The sequence below is a fragment of the Notothenia rossii genome, assembly GCF_949606895.1.
Source record: "Notothenia rossii genome assembly, chromosome: 5".
NCBI classification, from domain to species: Eukaryota; Metazoa; Chordata; class Actinopteri; order Perciformes; family Nototheniidae; genus Notothenia; species Notothenia rossii.
This window is the reverse complement of record NC_136903.1, coordinates 11,844,203-11,866,551: the sequence shown is the minus strand read 5'-3', so window position 1 is coordinate 11,866,551 and position 22,349 is coordinate 11,844,203. Positions and strand designations below refer to the sequence as shown.

The 22,349-nt window shown below is 41.3% G+C and overlaps 1 protein-coding gene across 1 annotated transcript in view; it reads right to left on the bottom strand.

The window, feature by feature from the left end:
* nell2a (neural EGFL like 2a) overlaps window positions 1–22,349 on the bottom strand; it is a 79,616-nt gene that overhangs the window by 6,231 nt on the left and 51,036 nt on the right. Inside the window, exons 14-17 of the mRNA XM_079682319.1 lie at window positions 22,142–22,264; window positions 20,419–20,514; window positions 5,217–5,357; window positions 3,861–4,054 (exon numbers count right to left, since the gene is read on the bottom strand). Of these exons, the coding sequence (XP_079538445.1) occupies window positions 3,861–4,054; window positions 5,217–5,357; window positions 20,419–20,514; window positions 22,142–22,264 (554 nt within the window). The remainder of the gene's footprint in view (window positions 1–3,860; window positions 4,055–5,216; window positions 5,358–20,418; window positions 20,515–22,141; window positions 22,265–22,349) is intronic.

Here is a 22,349-nt window from a genome sequence, read left to right as displayed (position 1 = left end):
TTCTATAAAAACCTGTCTGAAAATCAGCTGATCAGATTTTGGCAACTTTATGATGTCATAACGATTTTTGGCTTGTGTAACCATTAGCCAATCAGCAACCAATGTAACACCCGCCCCCTTATCACCTGAATCTCCTCGTAGAGCACCATTGTGTTCTTTTTAACCAAATTTCTCTCAGAGGGGCGTGGGGAGGGGCTCCTTATTTTCATTCTAAAGTAACAGACAGAGAATCAGCACTTTTGAAACAGGGCTGAAACAGAGGGGATTATGGGTAATGCTGCAATTATCTGTTTGGTGTTTGGAGCCAAACACTTCAGAGACATGTTTTGTTTATATCTGAGAACTATAATATATTGAGGAAAAACCGTATAACAGGGGACCTTTAAAGTTCATCATCTGTTCCTCTTTTACAAGCTATTTCTCAGGTAGCAGCAAATATCCTAACCTAAATGAGTCGTAAATCGGGTTAGAGCTATTTATTGTTGTAAGGTTAATGGTCTTGTCCTTTTGTGGAGTGTAGACATGATGTTTCTCCATTTGCTAGCAGATGTGTTTAAAAATAATCCTATATTTATCTTTTCTGTTTGTCACAGCCCCTCCTCGTATATTCTTGGTGTGAAAATGTGGATATAAGACCCTCTGCGGATCTTCTGACTTTTGTACTTTGACTGCTTGACACTTTAACCATTTACCTTCTTTCAAGAATAAACTCCCTGAAAGACCGTCTTATTCCAAGAATCTTCATTCATTTCCTCACCATTTCATTATTATTCGTTAATTTGTCTCGATAAGTTTCCACCACAACACATTACACGCATGCAAAGACAAGGCCATTTGTTGTGGGATCATTAAACATGTATGTTATTAATACGTATTGTAGTAAAGACTGTGTAGCCTAGCAACCGATTCAAAGCTGTATTTCATGGCTATAGAGGCTCAGACTGGAGGAAAGATAGGATCGGAACATGTTTTATGAACACTGAAGCTCGGTGGTTCTTCGGGAGTGTTTGAAAAAGTGCTACTCTGCTGTCTAGTTGTCTCAGTGATTTAAGGTTCCTTCCACATAGAAGAACTTCTGCGGGTCTGAATTCAACTCATTACTTTTGTCACATCCTTCTCGACTACTCACGTCTGGTGCTGCCAATTTAATGTGTGTCTGAGCTATAAAAGGACATACATGTAAAAGTCTTTCTTCTAGACACATAAGAAACAACATGTGGATTAATCAATACGTAGATTGACGGAACATTTATCAGCAAGTATTTTGATAATCGAATGAGAATTAAAATAAGTGTTTAAGCAAAAGTGCAAAAAAGTATCTTTGGTTCCAGCTTCTGAAATGTGAATATCTGCTTGTTCTTGTCTTTGATGAAATTAAACAACGATTGTTTGAATTTTGGACCAGAGTTTGAAAATTGTAAATGACATGTCATGTAGCAAACAGTTAGTCATCTTAATGAAGAAAATACTCAACAGATTAATCCTGTCTTGAGATGGAGCAAAACACAATATTGAAGAAATAGAGGGAAAAAGTTTCAAAAGCATCAATATTGACTTAATAGCTTGAATGTCTACTTTAGTTGCAGCTTAAGGTTGCAGTTTTATATTCCGTTATCATTGTTTGCAGGCTTTAATGCCCAAATATTGATTTGAGTTGTGCTGAGTTGCTTCTCATTTGAGATTCTGGCCCACCCCAATGCCCAGGAGCTCCAGCGATACCTAGAGTTTCTGTAAATTGTTTTTTCTCTGCCAAATTAATAAAAAGCAATTTAAGTTTTGCACTTTTTTTATAAATGAGGGGCCCCTGCTGAAAGATGCACTCATGTGGAGAGCCCCACCCACCTGGTGCTTCAAGCTGAATGAAACAATGGACTATCTGCATATTGCACAGCCTCAGTCTGGCCCATCCCTGTGTTTGTCTCCGCTGCCATGTTTGACCTTGGTGTCCTCCATCAGTTAGTCGCACATCTCCATCTAATATCCAGCTGTGTCTCCCTAACTCCAAAACAATAACATGTTTACTCTTCTGCTTCTTCAATCGCTCAATACAACTAATTTTGACAGGCAGCTCTTCAATCTCGCAAATCAATTAATATGACTCATTTAATTAAGGAGCCATTTCTGCCCTGGTCTTTTGTAATCAAATGAATAATTTGCTGCCTGATCATTCACTACCGACACTAATCCACTATAATCACCTTCCAGTACTGCCAGACACTTGGCATTAGGGTGAGTGAAACGCTGAAATGCAAAGTATGACTGGTCCGTGACCTGATAATCACACAGAGAAAATGTGTTTGGGATGATGGGATGAGTTTTCCGGACCAAATGTCCCCAGATGCTTCGTCACTGTGGTGTCAAGAATCAATCAAAGCCTCTACATCAAAAGCCTGACTCACACTGGTAGAGACCTTTGAAAATGGCTTCATACGTCATGATTTATGAAAGTACTCGTCAAAAGAGGATCCCTGTCATTGACAACAGCACTGTTGCATCAGGGTTTAGTATAGCAGAGTTTCCTCTCCATGCCAACACATATTCTGTATGTTTCTTTCTTTAAAAGCGGGTAGCTCGGGACAGTCTTCCTTTTGAATTTGATTAATCTTGTGAATATGAATCACACCATTGCATTCTGATATTTGCAAAAATGTCTTGGCCCCAAGGGTTCACCTATTGCTTTACTAGCTGTAGGAGTAATGAAATATGTTGATCCTTAACTGAAAACAAAGTACAAGCAAGCTTGATGTGACATAAATGGCAATAGCTGCTCTACCACCCACAGAAAGGTTAAAAATAATTACCAGGAAGTTATTCTAGAGATTTCGGTGTACGACAAGCCATGTCTTAATTTCACTCTTTTTAGTTTTGCGCTAATTGCAGCAGAAACACATTAGAAACAGAACACTGACATGCAGCATAACAAACTTGAATAACTTTTATCTGGGGTCGTGTTTTAGATCACCACACTGTTTCAAGCTGTATTGGGTCTCAAATGAATTCAACGTCAATATTTGCCCATCTTAGCTAAACGCTCTATCAAGTGCACCTATAAAAAAAAAACTAGAGTAGCATACAGTGTTTTTTTTTTAAGTTGTCATTTTGTCTGCCTTCTGCGGTTTGAATTCTGGACCATAATATCAAAACAGTGAACTCAAAGACAACACTTTATAGAACGGTTTGCGCCCAATCGATTTCCCCAGACGAGACATATTTTCAAATGTTGGACTCTCAATTTTTGAATACCCCTTCAAAGCTCAATTAGGTGCAAATGTGTGCGTCCTAGTTTGAATTTTGAAACATTAGAAGAACTTAAAAATGCACCGATGTTATTTCCTTAACTGCTAGAAATGATGAGTCAAAATCATATTAATCCAAACTGGCATGACATTGATCAGGTCATGTCTCAGTAGAAATATAATAACTCTAACTCATCATTGTTTACACTATACTGTACTTCAATATATATAATTATAATACTCCCAACTGTTTCAAGGGGAGCCGTATGATTACAGGACAAACCCGGGGAACATTGGTTGCTTCTTAGGGAAGAGCAGGCTTTTGATTTGTTATTATTTGTTCAGAAACTTGGATAGGGGAGCAAGAATAAACAAAGAACAGAAAATGCAATCATAAACCAGTTGAGTGCACAAGCAGTAGCAGAGAGAGGGAACATCATTGATCCACTATCTATGGCACTGGGTTTCTAGCTGCCTACATCTATACAGTATATATCTATCTATCTATATATCTATCTATATCTATATTTATATACATCTTCCCTACACTTCTCCACCTGTCTGTTTCATCCAATCCATCCTCCTCTGCTTCTGTCTCTGTCTCCATCTCCCTCTGTCTCTCACCTGGCAGGAGCACACGGAGCACCTATCGCTGTCCAGCACCCAGATCTGCCCACTGTGCTTGACCTTGTTGTCATGGATACAGTCGCCGGTGCAGTTATGCCCGTGGGGGCACCTGCAGTCATAACCTCCGTCCAGGTTGAAGCACACCGTGTCGTTGGCACAGGTGTTCCTCCCTGACTTGCATTCATTAATATCTGTAGGGAGCACAAACAGGACGACATCATACATATGCTCAGGGCAGGGAAACGTTTAGGCAGGGCTCGTGGAAATGATAACACTAAGATATTAAAAAGCCGCAGTGACAATAGAGGAGCATGTCCTGTCACAGAATGGTTCACAGTACAACATGTGGTAATGAACATCCACTTCTTCCTCTGTCATTCTGAGGAAGATAATGACCTGCTCTCCACACCTGTTGGCTACAACTCAAATACAACATTTTTCAGATTTGGGAGAAGCATACCATCTAAAATCTATGTAACCCAGAAAGCTACTTTTGTTGAAATAATAACTTTGCTCTGTGAAGCCCGGACAGGTGCCTTTAATGTGTGTTTTTTCCGTGCTTCTACCAAATCAAACTGACAGCTACGATGGGGTCAACGAGTCGAGCGGAGCCAGCACTATTTTTACAGGCAATGCATCAACGTTGCTGTAGATTGAGGGTTTCCATTTTGACAGCTGATACTCCTCCTGACAGGCTGTATCAAAGATTGTTCCAGAAAATGAGCAGGCTGCTAAAAAAAAAAACTTACATTTGAGGAGCAAAACATACTGGTAGTGACATACCTATCCAATGACACCATTACTTACAGGAGTGTAACAACAAGTAATGAAAAACAAAAGTTGAGTGAGTTTTAGATAGCAGGAGACTCATATTTCTGAGTTTGACTTAATTAGAAGACACTGTTAGTGTTTGCTTCTGTTACTTGAACCTCACACCCGGGAGCTAGAAATCAGAGAGAAGACCTTTATATCTGTGAAGGGACTGAGATGTCAAATTGGGGGGCCATGAAGTGGATAATTAATGGAGTATTTTTCTATTAATTGGGCATTGTGGACCTTTCAGATGCAACAAAGGTCATATTCTTTCAGTTTGAAAGTGTATGAACCTAATTTAAATGTGCGAAATCGAAAATTTGAAGTAAATGTCAAATCCTATTGAGTAGACATAGAAGTGGAATTGCAACTTTAAAAGTAAAAACAATAATTAATCATGACGACATGAAAGGGAACGACCTATCCTGAAAAAAGGTTAAAATGTAATTTTACCCTCACTCAGCCTGCTAAAAAAAGAAAATGATACAGAAATGAACTGTTTTACCCTCAATTTGTTATATTTGCTTGAAGACCACTCACCTACACATGAATCTCCACTGGCGGAAAACAAACCGTTGTCATGGTAGCCATCACGGCACTCACAGTGGTACCAGCCAGGCAAGTTGACACAAGTGGATTTACTATCACACTCGACAAAGCCGTCCGCACACTCATCAATATCTGAGGAGAGAGGAGAAGCAACAATAAGACATCCACATACACCACCACCATCGTGTTGGATTTAAAATATGCTCTTTACACTGAATAAGCTATCGAGCTCCATTCTTGCCTGGTAGGCATTTTCAATACTGATTGATTCATAATTGATAAAACACCGTGTCTAGCATTTGAGTGAATCTAGTTCTGTAGGCTGTATTGATCAAGCATAGTTGGATACCCAGACAAGAACATCTGCATCAATAGAAGACAGCAGGAAATGAATGGATATAATGAAAAACAGAGATTTACCGGTTTGTTTTTTGAGATGACGGTAAAAATCCTACACTGTTTAATCCTCCAATATGTGAAACAAATACATCCTGAAGTATGCACACCTTGATTGAACTTTGCTTGGACTTTCTGTGAATTGTCTATGAAGTGACGTGTGGAGAAGCTAAGCAAAGGGCTTTAACACACCTTTACACACATCCTGTGGGTGGTTGTCAATAGCTTGGCTCCACTTAGAGATATCCTTGACTCTGCCTCCTCCTTCAGTTCTTGTCTTCAATGCAGAGTCCTGCACGGGTCTGATTTTCAAGACCCGCTCCCGCCCCGCACCCGCGACGTGCAATACCGAACCCGCCCCGCTACCCGCACATATTGCCAATTAGTTCCGCAACCCGACCCGACCAGCCGGCACAAGATCCGCAACCCGACCCGAACCCGCATATATGAGCAGTGAAAACGTGTAATTATTAACACACGCAGTTGCATATTTGGCTAAAAAAGCGTGGGATGTTGGTTATATTCTCCATCTAGGATGACACCAAAAGCCTCCCAGACGTTGGATTTCGCTCTTGAGGAAGAGTTATTGAAAATGCTGTATTCTCCGCTAGAGAGCTTCACCTCAGCCATTCAGAATGTGGCGCGCTCAGCAGCAGATAGATGCGCTTCAGAGGTTATGATTATGCTCGGTCCCGCGGGGGGGAGAGGTCTGAGGATTTAAACAATAAACTACATTATTATTATTTAAATATATTTATTATGCAACACCCGCAACCTGACCCGCATCATCTTTGTTTTACCCACAACCGAACCCGGAAAAAAGCGTTTGAAAAAATACCACCCGCAAATCACATTTTTTGCGGGTCACGCAGGAATCTGCTTCAATGAAAGACTTTGATTACATGGTCTGACATTCCTCTCTCTGTATTTTGTTATTTCTCCCCATTTCCTCTATTCAGCTTTTTTCCTCTGTGTGTCCTTGTTTCACTCACTTCTCGATTCTGTTGAAAACAGGCCAACATTGAACCCTTTCATTTGAACGAGCAACTTTCCTGCAAACATCCACCGAGAACAAATCAACATCATTTCCAACAATGAGCATAACAGAGAGACGGATCTCTCTGATATTTCAGCTAACATTTAATTAAACTAAGGGTCAGCTCACGGGAGCGGAAATAAAGCCTGTTATTACACAGTAGGGCTAAATATGTGAGGCCCGGACATGCACCAAGATTGAATGTGTCTGTGTAGTCGGTGATGGCTTCTTTATGATTGTGCACGATGCTCTGCTCTCATTATGAAGATGGCAGTGTGACCTTCTCCACCACTTCCTGCACCGTTACTCCCCACAGAGCGGCAGGCAGACGGCCTCATGGTCCCCACCGCCCAGGCAGTAATGGGATTAAGATCTATTGGCTAATGAGCCCTCAGCTTTTTAATAGAATTTCAGCAGCAGATTAACCGTTGATTAAATGTCCTGCAGATTAGGGATTTATCTATTTAAAAAGTACCCGCATTGGTCTGAGTAGTAGGTTTGCTATATATTCAATGTTCTGTATTTTTGTGTGACAGACTTTAAAGCTAACCCTCGTGTTTCACAAATGATCAGTTCGGTGAGAAAAGAGCACCTAACAACAGCAATTTTGAGTTAAAAGGACACTCGTAAAAATCACGATTTATACTATAACTACTATCTTTGAACATTATTATAAATCATCCCCACTCCTGAAGAGAAATATCCAATGCTCTTTGTTGCCTGTGAATTTCAGCGTGATGATACAGTAAAAGTGCAGGGAGATTTAGGGAAAGCTGCATGAGGCTTATTGCCTGTATATAAAAGAAAACAAGCTGAATGTGTTCGTATCATCATCTCCTCCCAAATAAGGCTGTGTGAAAATTGTTCAAAGCACTGCTCAGCAGTCAGATACTATTTATACCAGACACTGACGGTGAGGTAAGAATCTAAATATATTTAAATGGGTTATTTTCAGGCAGTTTTCATTCAGTTGTTTGTGGGTTACACCCTCAACACAAGATGTATTGTTTTGTGTTTTATCTGAGCCAAACCTGTCGGATACAATTACTGCCCAACACTTTCCAGCCTGCCGTCAAATCAACTTTTAAAGTGCTGGATGGAAAAAGTCACTGTTGTCACACCTTGGTTGGACTTGACAAGATTGAATGTGTGAGGTGCAACAAGGATACAACACGCTAGCAAAAGTCTCGCCTTCTCTTTTGTCATGTTGCATAAATGATAACGGGAGATCATTGTAATTAAATCATCAAAAATGACAATTAGACAAAGGCGCTAAAGCTCACTCCGCTAAATCACGAGGCTTCTGCTTTTAAGAAATGTGGATTTCTCAGTGTTGTGTTTTCTCCACTCTATGTGCTGGAAAAAAAGAGTATACAAACAAAATAAAAGCTGGCTCTGTCTCTATCTCGTGGAGAGGTCAAGGCCACGGAACAGTTATTTTAGAGTTAACTTGCGAGGAAAAGCGAGGAAACTGAAAGAGAAAAACCTACACTGAGAGAGGAGGATGTGCTAGATTAAAAAGAAGGAGGAGGTAGAGTAGGAGGCAGGAAGAGGTGGAGGAGAAAGGAAGCGTCGATATGAGACACACTGCAGTTATCCTTCTCGTTATCCTGAGTGGCAGCCTGGAAACAAGGGCTCTATTAAAGCCGCTCTCTGAGGACAAGTGGACGGTCTTTCCTCTGCACCTCCTGGGCTTGTTACGCCACTCTGCCATGACCATCCTCCCCCTCCTCTCGTTCTTCACCCTCTGCCTTCACCTTTCCAATGTTCCCTTTTTCCCTCCGCCCTGTTCATCTCTGTTTTAAAGCTGAGGCAATAACCGAGGTGCCCTCATCGTCACCTTTCCCCATCCCTGCAGTTTCCTTCCTCTTTGAGCAGAAAATGGAAGACTTGAGAGTTGCCCTCTTCTCTTCACCCCTCCCTTTCATTGTCCCTGCTCCCTCCGACCTCCTCACTTTGTCCTCGTTTCCTATTCTGATCCTGGACAGGTGAAGTTCTTTGCTTTTACCCCTTCTTTTTATCCTTGCCTTCAATATTGTAGCTTCTCCCGTGACGTCTTCTACCTTCTTTGACTGACAGATATATCCCAGGCTTTAGGTGCAGTACTTCTGCTTCGATGTTAGCGCTGCCATACACATGTCTCCCGTATGTAACCTAATTCAAAATGTATTTCAATTTCCATAAAGGTCTACCTGATAATCCTAATAGGCTCCAGCAGGAATTCCACTCAGGCCATCTCTGGATCCCAACAGAACCATTCCTCTTGCTCCAAAGTCAAATGCCAATTGACAAGAAACGGATTTCAAAGTGATTTCAATTGTCCGTGTCAGATCACGTTTGTTAAGACGGCTGAGAAAAGGCTGCAGCACCTTTAAGTCGATAACAATGTGTGCAAAGCTTTTGTCAGCGTGGACGTGACACAGAGATAAGGTAGGAGATGGATTCCTGCTCTTTTATGTACAGTAAAGTGTAATGGAGTGATTGTCACTGGTCCTCAGTCTTCATTAAGAGAAAGAGCAATCCAAGTAATCAATCAATCATCATGAATCCCGAGGCAAATTGAGTTACACACTGGGTTCCTGAAGATGAAATAGACACTGGAACGCAAATCCATATCTGCAAGCACTTGAGTGGGAGAGTGGATGAGTAATCATGGTAAATTGGAAACGAGCCTTGTGAACAATCGGTAGCTGCGAGCGCATACAGAATGCAATCACTCTGTATCACTTACCTATAGCTGAACAGCCCCTCCCTCTGAAGTACAACTTATATCACCATCTTTATAAGATTCTTACGCCAATAAATCATGCAAAAGAAAACTATTGTTTCATGTTTTGAAAGAGGCGTTTTTACGGAGATATTAGAAATGCTCCATCGGTGAGCAGGCCTGAGAGTGGGAGGATGGATGATTGACAGCTGGAGCAGCAGGGGCACCAAGACACAACAAACCTCTGCTGGTAACTGCTATCTTCTGTTTATATAAGCCAAGGAGTCGTGTTAGCAGCGACATTTCAAGCCGCACTTACAACGGTTGCCTTGCTGGTGAGCACAGTGCACTACTTAGCAGCTACACAGAGCCTGATATCTCTTCAACATGTATACTTCAATGTGCTATATATGTACCGCCATTAAGACACCACGCTGGCTAAAGTCTGTAAACTGTGAATTTTTCTTGGACTGATTTTGTTTGGGAGCATAAAAGGTTGTGTCCATGACTGTAGATAAGAAAGACTTTTACTATGAAGTTAATGCAGGTTGCAGTTCAAAGTCTTTTTGTGTTGCTTATAGGCTCTCAGTCTCACTGTAAGTCAATAATACACCCAGGAGTTACACTGGTTTATGCAAATACAAGTGTCTACATGCAAAGAACAAACACTCCAGCTGACAGATGAAAACATAGATGCTTGCAACAACAACAAAAAAATATGACTTGACTTTTAGATACTGATTTTACCTCCAAAGCGTACAGTACATGCAATCTACACGGCAGATCTTTAGGCGGCAGCACAGGAAAACATGCAGTTCAATTTCCATTGGCATTTAAAACAATGTATCTGTCGAGTGTCCGGTTGGGTTTGCTGCAGTGCAGCAGCTACAGCAGAGCGCTATCCCTGGGAGATGTGTCCTTTAGGTAGAAGCAGCAGGTTGCACCGAGCTAAATGGCAGCTCCGGCCATTAGCAGGGCCTAATTAAGACACACTAATTATGGGTGACTGAGTGAGGGCTTTGTAAGGCTGTCTCTAAATAAATAATGAAAACATAATCACTGTGCTTAAACAAGCCGCTTGAGCTTCAACAGTCACAGACCCCTAGGCCTTGTGGGTAAATCGTGGAGCAAAGGCGAGAGAAAGGGAGAGCTGTGGCAATGCATCATGGGAGCTGTCAAGACGGAGAACAAAATTAATATGGTTTTAAATATTCACTACCTGAGAGTCGGGTGGGAGGCGCCCAGGGGAGACATCAACTGTGATGAGGTTGTGAGGTTTGTTTCCTCTCCTACCATTTTGTAACACACGCTGTGACCCTCGCTGTTCAAAGTGATACAACAGTCTTGTGTCCTGTGCATTTTAACCCAGACTAAGCCAGCACGTGTAAGCCGACATTTATCTGCTTGTTCCATCTGTCTGTCTTAGTGTTTGGCTGTCTGTTTCTTTGTCAATATGTTGTTTTGTCTATCTTTTAGTCACTAACATCGACTCCGTGTTTTTTTCTAAAACTCTGACAAGCTTCCTGGAGCTCGACATCAATGTAAATGAGGTCTGAGGGAACAAATTGTTTGTCTGGCCCTGTTCAGCTCTCTGTCCTACTCGATATGCCAGCATGACCTCGGGGCTCCACAGTCCTTTTCTCTCTGCCTTCAAAGTCTCCTCATGAACTCAATGGAAACCAAATTGTCTCCTCCCATCCTCCTCATATTCGTCTTCATTGCTATTTTCTCTGTTCCATTTTTAAATCTCATAATAAATCATCTTCTTCTTATCTCCTCTGCTATCCCCCAACAATTAAATACCTTCTCCTTTCCTCACTTTTCATGTGCTCTTGAAATTTCGCTTATCTCTTAGGTCTTTCCTTATAGAACTGTAAAGTCAGGAAAAAGATGGCAAAAACGAATTTATTATTGAGTTAAATGTGGAAGCTCTGATGAAAAGGCCCCGTTTTACCCGCATAAACACAGCGCTCCTCTCATTAGATCACGTCTCTTTATGAGCATCTCACTTTGGAAGAAGTGTGCTGCTAAATGATCTCGACTTGAGAAAATGAATTTTTTTCCTACCAATAAAACATCAATTTACAGTGTAGGTGTAACACGCCAGGCAGGGGTCCCTGGTGATGCTCGTGAACATAACCCTCCAGGAGTGTGTAGGAGTCACACATCCAAATTGCATCATTAACACCAAACATCAAATCTTTCCCTTTCTCCTTGTCCTCAAAGATCATTGTTGATGCTAAACTAGCCTACGTGTGATTCAGTGCGGCTGATGATTACAAGTGCTTTTGAGGACATGAGATTGTAGATGAATTAAAAGATGAAAGGAGAGGTGTCCATCCTCAGCATCTGCTCTTCTCCCTTAAGCAGCCCAAAGCGTCCTCTGAGAAGTTGAAGAGGCCATCCAAGGACGCCAGAGATGGCCATTAGTAACAGAACTGACAGCAGTGACAGAGGATTTTAACTGGTGGCAAAGCACCATAACAAGTTTAGAGGGGCTTGAAAGGAGAAGATAATGAGCGGAAAATAAAAGAAATACAAACGCTACCTCCCAATTCATCTCATAGGAGCAGTTCAGAAATTCAGTCAACAGACGCGTCTGGGGCCAGAACAGAAAGGGATGTTCACAGATGTTCCGTCCAATTATTTCACGCAGGGGCTATGGGCTGGTAGAACATTTTTACAGTCCTTTTCCTAAAAGAAAGATATAAGAGCTAAGAGGATCATCAAGCCCTTGTTTTAAACCTTCTTACATTTATGAGGTATTTTTTTAAAGCATTGTAAAAAAACACTCTTTCTCCTGCTGACATATCTTTATGATGTAACTGCAACATGTTTTATTTATTGATAACTGCAATACTTTAAACTGTGTTTAAAGTGGTCTTTTATGCAACATGAGTGAAGATCTTTAAACAATAAATAAATAAATAGCCCTATAAGGGTATATACTGTAGAGGAGATGGAAATGACTAAGGACAAGACGAATATCTCTAACCTCTTTTTCAGGGAAACATTTTTTAAATCATTGATTTGCATCAAATGGTCATGACTTGTGCATGTTTACACCTGTCTATTTTCATTATCAATCTTATGTTCATTTGTTATGGAAAGGCACCCACAGCAAAGGTATCCAACACAACCTTCACAGTGACGACTACTCTTTGACAGGGTAACTTGGAGAGGGTCAGAGTCCGACCCTTGTCAATTAACTACAGGGGTCCCTCAGGGCTCTGTTCTTGGTCCCCTCCTCTTCTCCTTGTACAAAAACTAGCTCGGATCAGTCATTAGCCCGCATGGTTTTTCATACCACTGCTACGCTGACGACACCCAATTAATTCTGTCCTTTCCCCGCTCAGAGACCCAGGTCGTTGCACGCATCTCTGCCTGTCTAGTGGACATCTCTCAGTGGATGTCTGCTCACCACCTCAAGCTCAACCTCGACAAGACTGAACTGCTTTTCCTTCCAGGAAAAGATTGTCCCACTCTTGACCTAACAATCAACATCGGCCCCTCTGTTGTTTCCCCGACTCAGACTGCAAGGAATCTGGGTGTGACCCTAGATAACAAACTGTCCTTCACTGCAAACATCGCTGCTACAACCTCCTGACCCAGAAGCTCTCGTCATCTCACGCCTAGACTACTGCAACTCCCTCCTGGCTGGTCTACCTGCATGTGCCATCCTACCTCTACAGCCAATGTTTTGGCTCTATGAAACCTGATGTACTTATATGATTCTGTTTTCTTCAAGTTTGTATCTTCTTGGTCGAATGCAGTTATTGTAAGTCGCTTTGGATAAAAGCGTCAGCTAAATGCAATGTAATGTCATGATAGACAGTAAGCTACAGGATGTGGCTACACTAAATTAATATACAGTACTTTCATTTAATCCATTTTTAAGTGCACCTCCTGATCTTTTGTGTTCTCTTTTTTATATCCCTTCTTTTATTATTGTAGTGTTATTTGCTACCAGTTTTTTTTAAATCATCCTCACAATTGGAAGCTAAATAACTCTTTCATGTAACTTATTAAATGCTGCAGCTCTGATTGTGTGTTTATGTTGGGCTAAATTAACATAATGTACTCAAGTTTTTATTTCCTTTTTTTTCATTCATGCTTTGCATTTATTAGAGGCATAGGTTTATTAACTATCTATAACGGCTAATGTAAAGTTATTATACATTTTACCCTTTACGATCGAAATTTAAGTAGCATTTCTATTTGCTCTTGAATGCTCTTTTTAGACACACATTTAAAATGTATTGAAACGTCGTAAATCTAAATTGAGATATAATGCCCGGGGCAAAATATTGGGCAACATTTTCTGCTCTGTGGAGAGGTTCAAGTCACAAAATAAATTACATGGAGCATGAAAACCAAATTAAATGGAAAACATATATGACTGAAATATAAAACAAAATGGTGTCAATTTCAACAAGGTATTGGCTGGAGCTAATCAAATAAATGTATTTGTTGGTGATCAATCACAATATAGTAAACTCACTCATTTGATCCGGTTTTTGAGTACTAGTACTGTAGGTAAAACAAAAATCTATTTGGGCTTCAACACACATTCACTTTTTACTTTCCATCATTCTTACAAGTATAGTAGCACATTTTTATGCTGGAATTCTCCAAGACAGGGAAGAAAATGGACTTCCATTTAGATGAAAAATAAACCTAATATTACAGCGTTTGGCCATCTCTCACAAAAGCCGTATAAAGAATGGAGCTAGCCTGAGGCAACCATATTGAAAATGCGCCATGTTCGGGGCACACATTACATGGCTGGCCCTGCGTACATTTATATCCCCGAATGAAGTGTATGTGCCCTGCTGCAGCTGGGCTCTGCATAATTCATGATGTGTCAGAGTTCTCCACTAGCTAGTGTCTGTCTGTCAGAAATGCGTGTCCCTTGTCCCTCCCCATCCTTTCCCCCTGAATGGTAATGACAAACCACCAAGCGCACACACACAGTCACTAAAAAGACCATAACAAATATTAACACACACTGTACAATTACAGACTACACATATTTACAGTACAACACATTGTTGTGCGACAATCCATATGGGACGGCAGGTTGACAATGTGGAAAACTGTTAGTGTCTTCTCTTACGGAAATGTGTTTGTGCTCGTAGGTGTGTGTGTGTCTATCCGCACTGTCTTGAAGCGCTCCTGTTCGGTGTCTTATGACAGGCCGTCAGTCTGCAGCAGCAGGACTGGTGGCGTCCCGGGGGAGGCCTCTAAAAGCTCGCATGGTTCTAGGGGTGGGGAGCTCAGACTTAGTGAAAGCTTTTCCATGTTCATCCAGCCAGCTCCGCTTCTCCTCCGCCTGCCGCACCGACTCCTCCAGCCTCATTCCGCATCCAAATGCAGAGAAAAACTCACTAACCCCTGGCCCCTCGCCACCCATCCCTCTTCTTGCATTTCCCATTCCATCGCCGCATCTGTCAGTTTTTCCCCAACATCTCTGTATCTTCCTTTCCACTTCACCTCCTCTCAACCCCCCCTCCTGGTCGTTACTTCTCTTTCCTCTCCCTCTTCGAGTCACTCTCCTCCTACATCTCCATCTCTTCTCCGCAAACTACTGCGCTCATCGCCCCTCCTCCTTCCCGTTCTACCCACCAGTAGAGCAGCATATCCAACAGTACATTAACCTCCATACATCTCTGTGAGCTCCTCCAGTCGACACTTGCCACAGTGGGAGCTCCTGTCAAGCTGTGAGGAGACAATAAGACGGACTCCCCCTCTCACACTGAACGACTGCTGAAGTTTCTAAACGCTGCCGGAGGCTTTGGCCCTATAGCATGGGACCCTGACGGTGGAAATGGACTACAAAACCTTAAGGAAAAAATCAAAACACAGGAGGATGGTGCTGAAGCTGTCACTGATTCTGATGTGATAGTTAGAGATGGAGGGGGAAAGATGTGCACACTGAAGCAGCAGCTGTGGTGACAAACATCTTGTCGGCTGAGGCATATGAAGCGTGCGAGAGACTGTGCTCGCATGTGAGGGATCGTTTGTGTTCCCAAACCCCAAATTCTAATCAGCCTCAATGATAAGTAGCGAGGAATGTAAAAACAGACTGGTCCCTGTGCAACAAACTTTCATCCCCTGATTCCAATATGGTGTGATTAAGGAAGAAATGTCTTTATGGAGAAACATTTTTGCAGCAAGATGTTTTTAGTCACATTTTAATGGAGAAAGTCCCTTTTGGTTTACCAATGTTACAGTAAAACTAATGTTTTTCATTTATTGGACTCCACCTCAACGGGGGTAAATTGATATTTAGTTTTGAGGCTCATCTCATAGCTTTAAGGGATCACATTTAAAGGGACAGTTTACAATAAACAGTGGGTTGACAGTTGAAATTAGAAAATGGATGCCGCCCTCATATTTGTACATTAAATATGATACTGTAGCCATGAAGATAGATTTCAAAGAATGGTAAGATGTGACTTCCTATAGCCTTCACTGACTCCACACATTATACCCCGAAAACAATTGTATTCTATAAACATCCAGGATATAACTTTCAGGGAATAATTTCCATAGATGTTTACCTTTTGCCCTGTGACGCAGATGCCCAGCCTTGGGCAGCATGCTATCTCCCTTAAGGAGGGGCTACCCTAGCATTTTGTTGTTGTTACCAGTTTGTGACCGGGCAACTCTCGGTCAGAGATACAGTAGTTATTGTTGTGGGACACCTGGAACACATCCTTCTCGGGGTGTAGATGACCTCGAGCCAAAAGCGATAACAATGTCCCTCAGCTGTTTATTCTATCGATTGAAGAATGTTGATTATTACACTCTGAACTAGTTAAAACCTCGAGCTACAGGAGGGTTCTTCAGAATTGATTGTGGCATCTCAACCGTGTGCTCAACTCGTGGCCCGTGACATGTCTTGTGAATTCTCCGGCCGAAGCTCCAAATAAACCGTCAGTGTTTGCCATCAAAGCTCCAGCTCTCCATCGTGACTCCCTTTGAGTCCTGGCTCCAATTGCTTCAGAAGTTTCCCCCACAATAATGTGTTAATGTTAATGTTAATCTAAGAGGTGCTTTACATTTGGAAAGAGCAAGGCTAGCTTTTTTTGCCCTGCTTTCGGTGTGTCTGATAAGCTACTCTGTTGCCTTGCTCTAAGATCAAATGTGCGTCTTCATTCAAAATGGTATTTTTGAATTGAATGAGTTGCAATGAATTTAAACAGTACATTTTCAAGGATTTATTATACTGTTGGACTTCAAAAGACCTGGTGAAAGTGGGGAGCTACTATATTTCTAACATTTCAGCAGTATGATTGAAACAGAAAGGACAATGGTGTAATATATCAATAATACATATGGTTAGTACAGGTTGATTTGAATTACATTCTTTATGTTGTGAGCATAATAAACACCATTAAATTCACCTACATAAATTGGGGTGAAGGCAGCTTTCTCAAAGACAGAACCAAATGTATTTGCACGGCTAGATACAGCTACTTCAAATGAGATATCACATAGATAGAAAACAAATGAGGAAGTGCTCTTCTTGGATATGAAAGACATGTTACATAAAGGAGATGCTCCTGATGCATTTCAATCAAATGAAAAATGATTCAAGAAAATGTTTCTTCATTTTCGTGAGGAAGTATTATTATTCATCCTTTACAAATAAACTGTAACAAAGTATATATATTTAACACTGCCATTAGGGAAATGAGGGAGACAAATGAACACATTCACTTGTCTGTGTGAGATTGTTTGACCCTGAGTAGGACTTGGCTCCGCCCTCCGCAGCTACGTGTTGGTCTTATTCTTATTTTTCATGAAGTCATTATAATAAGGGCTTTTTACATTCTATACTTTAACGAATGAGTACGCTTTGACTTTCAAGGGAATTATATCCCTTTGTATCCTCTATTTAAGAAGAAAAACCTTCCTCAAATCTAACCTTGATATGACTGATTTGATGCAAATGGAAGTGTGAAAAACAAACCTACTCTGCTACAAAGTAATTTCTCCTACAAAACATTTCCTAATTTGTAGAGCTTTTGAAATACCGAGAGATGAATAGAATCACCTTGGACTAGGCTGCGGTACATTTTGAAGAATTCTCCTTTGACTGACTATTCAATGACTGTTCTTTGATACACAGGGACACTCACAAAGGAGAGTGAGAAAGAGACAAAGAAAGAAAGGCAGGGATCTAAAACACTATGGAGGGTAATGAAATGTGTGATTGCCTGGACCGTGCCATTACTAAGGGACGAGGTCCTCAGAACCCTCTCTGCTGCAAAATGGGGAGGAGGATAAGTCATTATGGTTAGGTGTGTTAACACATTCTCAGTGGCTTTAAAAAAAAACACACACACACACACACACACACACACACACACACACACACACACACACACACACACACACACACACACACACACACACACACACACACACACACACACACACACACACACACACACACACACACACACACACACACACACACACACACACACACACACACACACACACACACACACACACACACACACACACACACACACACACACACACACTAGCCTTCCTCAGCATCCCAGAGCAGCACCATGAGGAAATTCATTTACTTTAAGACTGGCAGTAAAAAAAGACGCCTCGTAAAAAAGGGTCCTTTATGTGCAATCAATACCTGAACCAATGAGCAAGCAGGGAGGCTCCGTTTGCTTCACCCCAACAGAAGCACACACACAACTGTCATGACTTGACTTTCTATTAGCTCGGCCGCTTGTCTCCTCAAGGACACGCCGCCAAAGGTTGAAACGTGTTATGAGAAAGGTTCTGCTGCTGTAGATAAGACATATGTTGCACCTAGTACAACCAACAGGATTACAGCCTTTCTTGGTCACCTTAAATCACCAGCACTGCAGGGGAAAACACACTGAACAGAATCTAAAGCCCCGAGTCTTATCACAGCATTGACATATTTCCATGCAAGAGAGCGAGCAGTGATACGGTCTTTGCTATAAACACAGGCCGACTTAATACTCAGTTAGGCTATCATGCACTATCGGTTGTTTTGCATGAGGAGTTTGTGCAGTTGTAATTTGTTTGTGGTACGGAGCCCATATGAGGAGGAATGCCACACTGATTAATGTTGGTTGTGATATGAGGTAATTCCCATACTGCTGCAGCTGCAGTTCAAATCCTCCATCAGCCCTTTGGAAGAGGTACCAAGCCCATTATTCACCATGGGACCACAGTCACACACACACACACCAACTAACACACAGCCACAAATACATAGAAATAAACACACACCGGGAAGCAGAGCGTAAGCACAGGAAACATTTCAGCTGTTTTGTTGGGACAACAAATATAGGCTATATTTGTTAGCTGAAACAGGGCTGCAGCTCTGGGAGGGGAAAAAACATTTTTGACCGTTGGTGCTCATCCTAATTTTCGGCCTTGATGTAACAATATTCATAATTAAGTAAATCTAACACCCTTTTCACCCCGGTTACACTTTTCATTTGCCCTGTACGATGGGCGCTGTAAGTGATGAAAATGGGGGATGTTGGCTTATCTGGGGGATGTTGGCTTATCTGGCGCCCGCAGCTCACAGCCAAAATGCGAGGGAAAGCGAGGGAGAGAGCGAGGGTGCACCGGTACCGAAGCTGTTGTTATTAGAATCTGATGCTAGCTGCTTTAAAGGATATAAGAAGAAGACGTTTCTACAATAATGTGGAGTGAGAGTCCTCTCCAGTCAGACTGAGAGGCTGATAACTACAGCTCAGTGAGGTAAGGACTCTTAAGTTCAAACGGTTTGGTCACTATTTATGTAAACACATATTTCCAAGGCACTCCTTTATAATTATTGGGATAAACAGGTTTGAAATCATTCCAATGTATACTAGGACAGTAACCAAAAATATTCTTTAAAACTGGAGAGATAAAAAAAAATGCATAAATAAATAAATGTTAGGGTAAAATAAGATATGAATGAACAACACAAATAAAATAAGTTACATTAATTTGTTATTGGCTATGGTAGGTTATTGGTTATGTTCACATACTCATTTGATTACATCCACTTGTCTAAGATGACAACAGAGACTTTCGACCCAAAACCAGCAGCTAATCGCAGACTCAACCAGAGAGAAGGTAGTAGGCCTACATCATCAGCTACCATGTCTGACAGAGAGGAAGACAGTGAGGAGAACAGTCAGGAGGGTAGTGATGACAGCTTGTAGGATTACTGGTCGTGCTAATGTTGTCTTGTGTTCACCTCTGCATGTGTGTTCTGTGTTCACCTCTGCACGTGTGTTCAGTGCCGTGTGTCTGGCAAATAAAGTCAAGACCCCCTCAAAAGTTATGTTTTATTTCATTTTAAGGATGAGCACCAAGCAACATCTCCAGGTGCTCCTTTGAGAACCAAGGCAAAAAAAGTTCTGTGCACCCCTGGCTATACATATATATAAAGATATGCAAAGATAACTACATCTAAAAGTTTGATCTTAAAGGTGGGGTAGGTAAGTTTGAGACACCGGCTCGAGATACACTTTTTGTTATATTCCATGGAATGCTCTTAACATCCCGAGAGCAATGAATATCTGAAGTTCTTTGACAAAAAATCCATAACAAAATGTCATCTGTGGAAGCCGTAGCGCTGTAAAAAGCACGACCAATCATCTGAGCCGGCCCGGCTAAAATAACTGGATGGCCTACCTGCCTGTCAGCCTTCCACCTGTGCACAAACTTATCTCGTGCCCTCATTGGTCATGTGTGCGTTCGTGTGTGTTGGAGGAGGGGCTCTGTAAGGAAGTGGCAGATTTTCTCCGGTTGTGTATTTTCAAATTCTAGCGCACTCGATCTGGTTTCTCCAAAATGACCTACCCCACCTTTAAGTTCCCTTCAGCAGTGATCTAGCTTCTCCTTCGTCCTTTTTTTGTCAGATTTTATCTCACTTTACCTCTTCTTCCGTTTTTTTTGTCAATTATCGCACATTCAGCTAAAAGTCTTCCTTGAGCTATTTCTGAGGAAGGAAACGTGGGAGTGCAACTAAAATAAACTCGTACCTGTCTCGCATCTCTTCCCAGTAAATCCTTGCTGGCAAACGCAGTTGTTAGGTGAGACGCAGGTTCCCCCGTTCTGGCACAATCCGTCACACATGGCTAGAGGTAGACCAGAGGAGAAGAGCCATTACTCACAAAGATTAACGACCATTAACTATGTAATTAGACCAGCAGCAGCATATGTATTTGCATACAGAATAAGAGCTAATTTGGTGGTGTGATTCATTACATGCTCTCACGATATTATTTTGCATGATTAATGCATCTCACCAAGGTTAATTTTAAAATGTTCATTATCAATGTGAAGAATGTTGGTTAATGTATCCCCAAAACACAGAGATGTCATTGAAGCTGACAGAATACAATTGAAATAAATTAAATATATGCACCATTATATGCTGCTCCCCAGAGTAAGAAGTAGTAAGAAAAGATGCTCTATGCAGTGGTAGCAGTATCACAGAGTGCTTTACATTTAAGGGGCTATCCAGCTATTCAGTTCTGCGAATCAGTCGATTTACAGAAAAATTTGAAACTATTTTGATTAACAAATTCTGGAATTCTTTCTTAGTCAAAGGAAAACTGAATAATTTAATGTTTTGGCCTGTTGTCTGGGTCATACAACCGATTATAAAAGTTTACTGGCGATAACAAGTCAACTGATTTGTATGTGTAAGATCAGCGCTTCTCCTTTTAAATAGATTTCTAATGAAGGGATTAATTAACGACCTAAGGTCAAGTGGATTTTCCAGTAAGAGCAGAGATTACAAATAGGACCAAACACAGAGACAGGCACTCAATAAACCCGGGTCACTGAAGGCGTTTCACCGAGCGCAGGTGACACTGGACCACAATACTAGTAATAATAGTAGTGACATGGACCTGAACATGTATGTGGTTTCATTTTGAAACAGCTCAATAGAAAGATTGTTAGTTGAGACATTTTGCAGGAAACTCCTACATTGTTTTGCACGATTACACTGTTAAATTCATGATGCTGAAAAAAGGTCTGGTATCTGCAAATATCCTAAATTACAAACATATGTTCTTTGAAAACTGAGATCACTAAGTAAACAACTAGTGTGAAGATCACTTCAAATAAAAGAGAATGTTATGTGTACAGTGAAGTTGCAGTACATAACAATAGCTTTAGAAAAAGCTGTGTTTAATGGTCTCCCTGAAGACAAAAGACTGTGATTTACATTTAGAGGAATCCATTTCCTGTTTTATTGCTCATTATATGATCATTTTACGACAACACGTTTGAGTAAAATCCCTTTTATTTATGGTTAATTCTTCCGGATGGATGATTCCAAAAACCTTCAGAGTGTTTTTGGAGGTACATTTTTTTGTGGCTGACTTTATTGGAAGAGAAGACAGGAGGCTGAACTCTCTCCCTTCCCTCACCTCCCTCCCCCTCTGGACTATAACACCCCACACACACTCAGAGAGTATCACACACCAAAAGATATTGAAGTGACTGTTATTTTGTATATTGATTGTTGTGCTTTTATCTTAATGTGTGCATATGTATAAATGCGTCTGTTGATTGTGTATATATAGGATATATATATTTTATACATATTTTTATATATATTTGGATTTGGGATTGTGAGAAACGGTATTTCGATCTCTCTGTCTGTACACACCAACTGAAAGATTGACCATAAAGTTGACTTTGACTTGAAGTCAGGATTTGCAATGTGGTCTAAGAACAATTGGAGCTTACCTTTGCACACGGTCCCATTGCCGGTGTAGCCCGGCTTACAGGAGCAGCTGTGGCCTCCGACCATGTTGAAGCAGAGGGCGTTCTCATCGCAGTTGTGGAGCCCGCTGAGGCACTCGTCATGCTCTGAAGACGTAAACACAACAGACGTCATTTCAAAAACCCCTCATATATAACTGTAACAAGTGGAAAAATGTAGAAGTGAAATTTG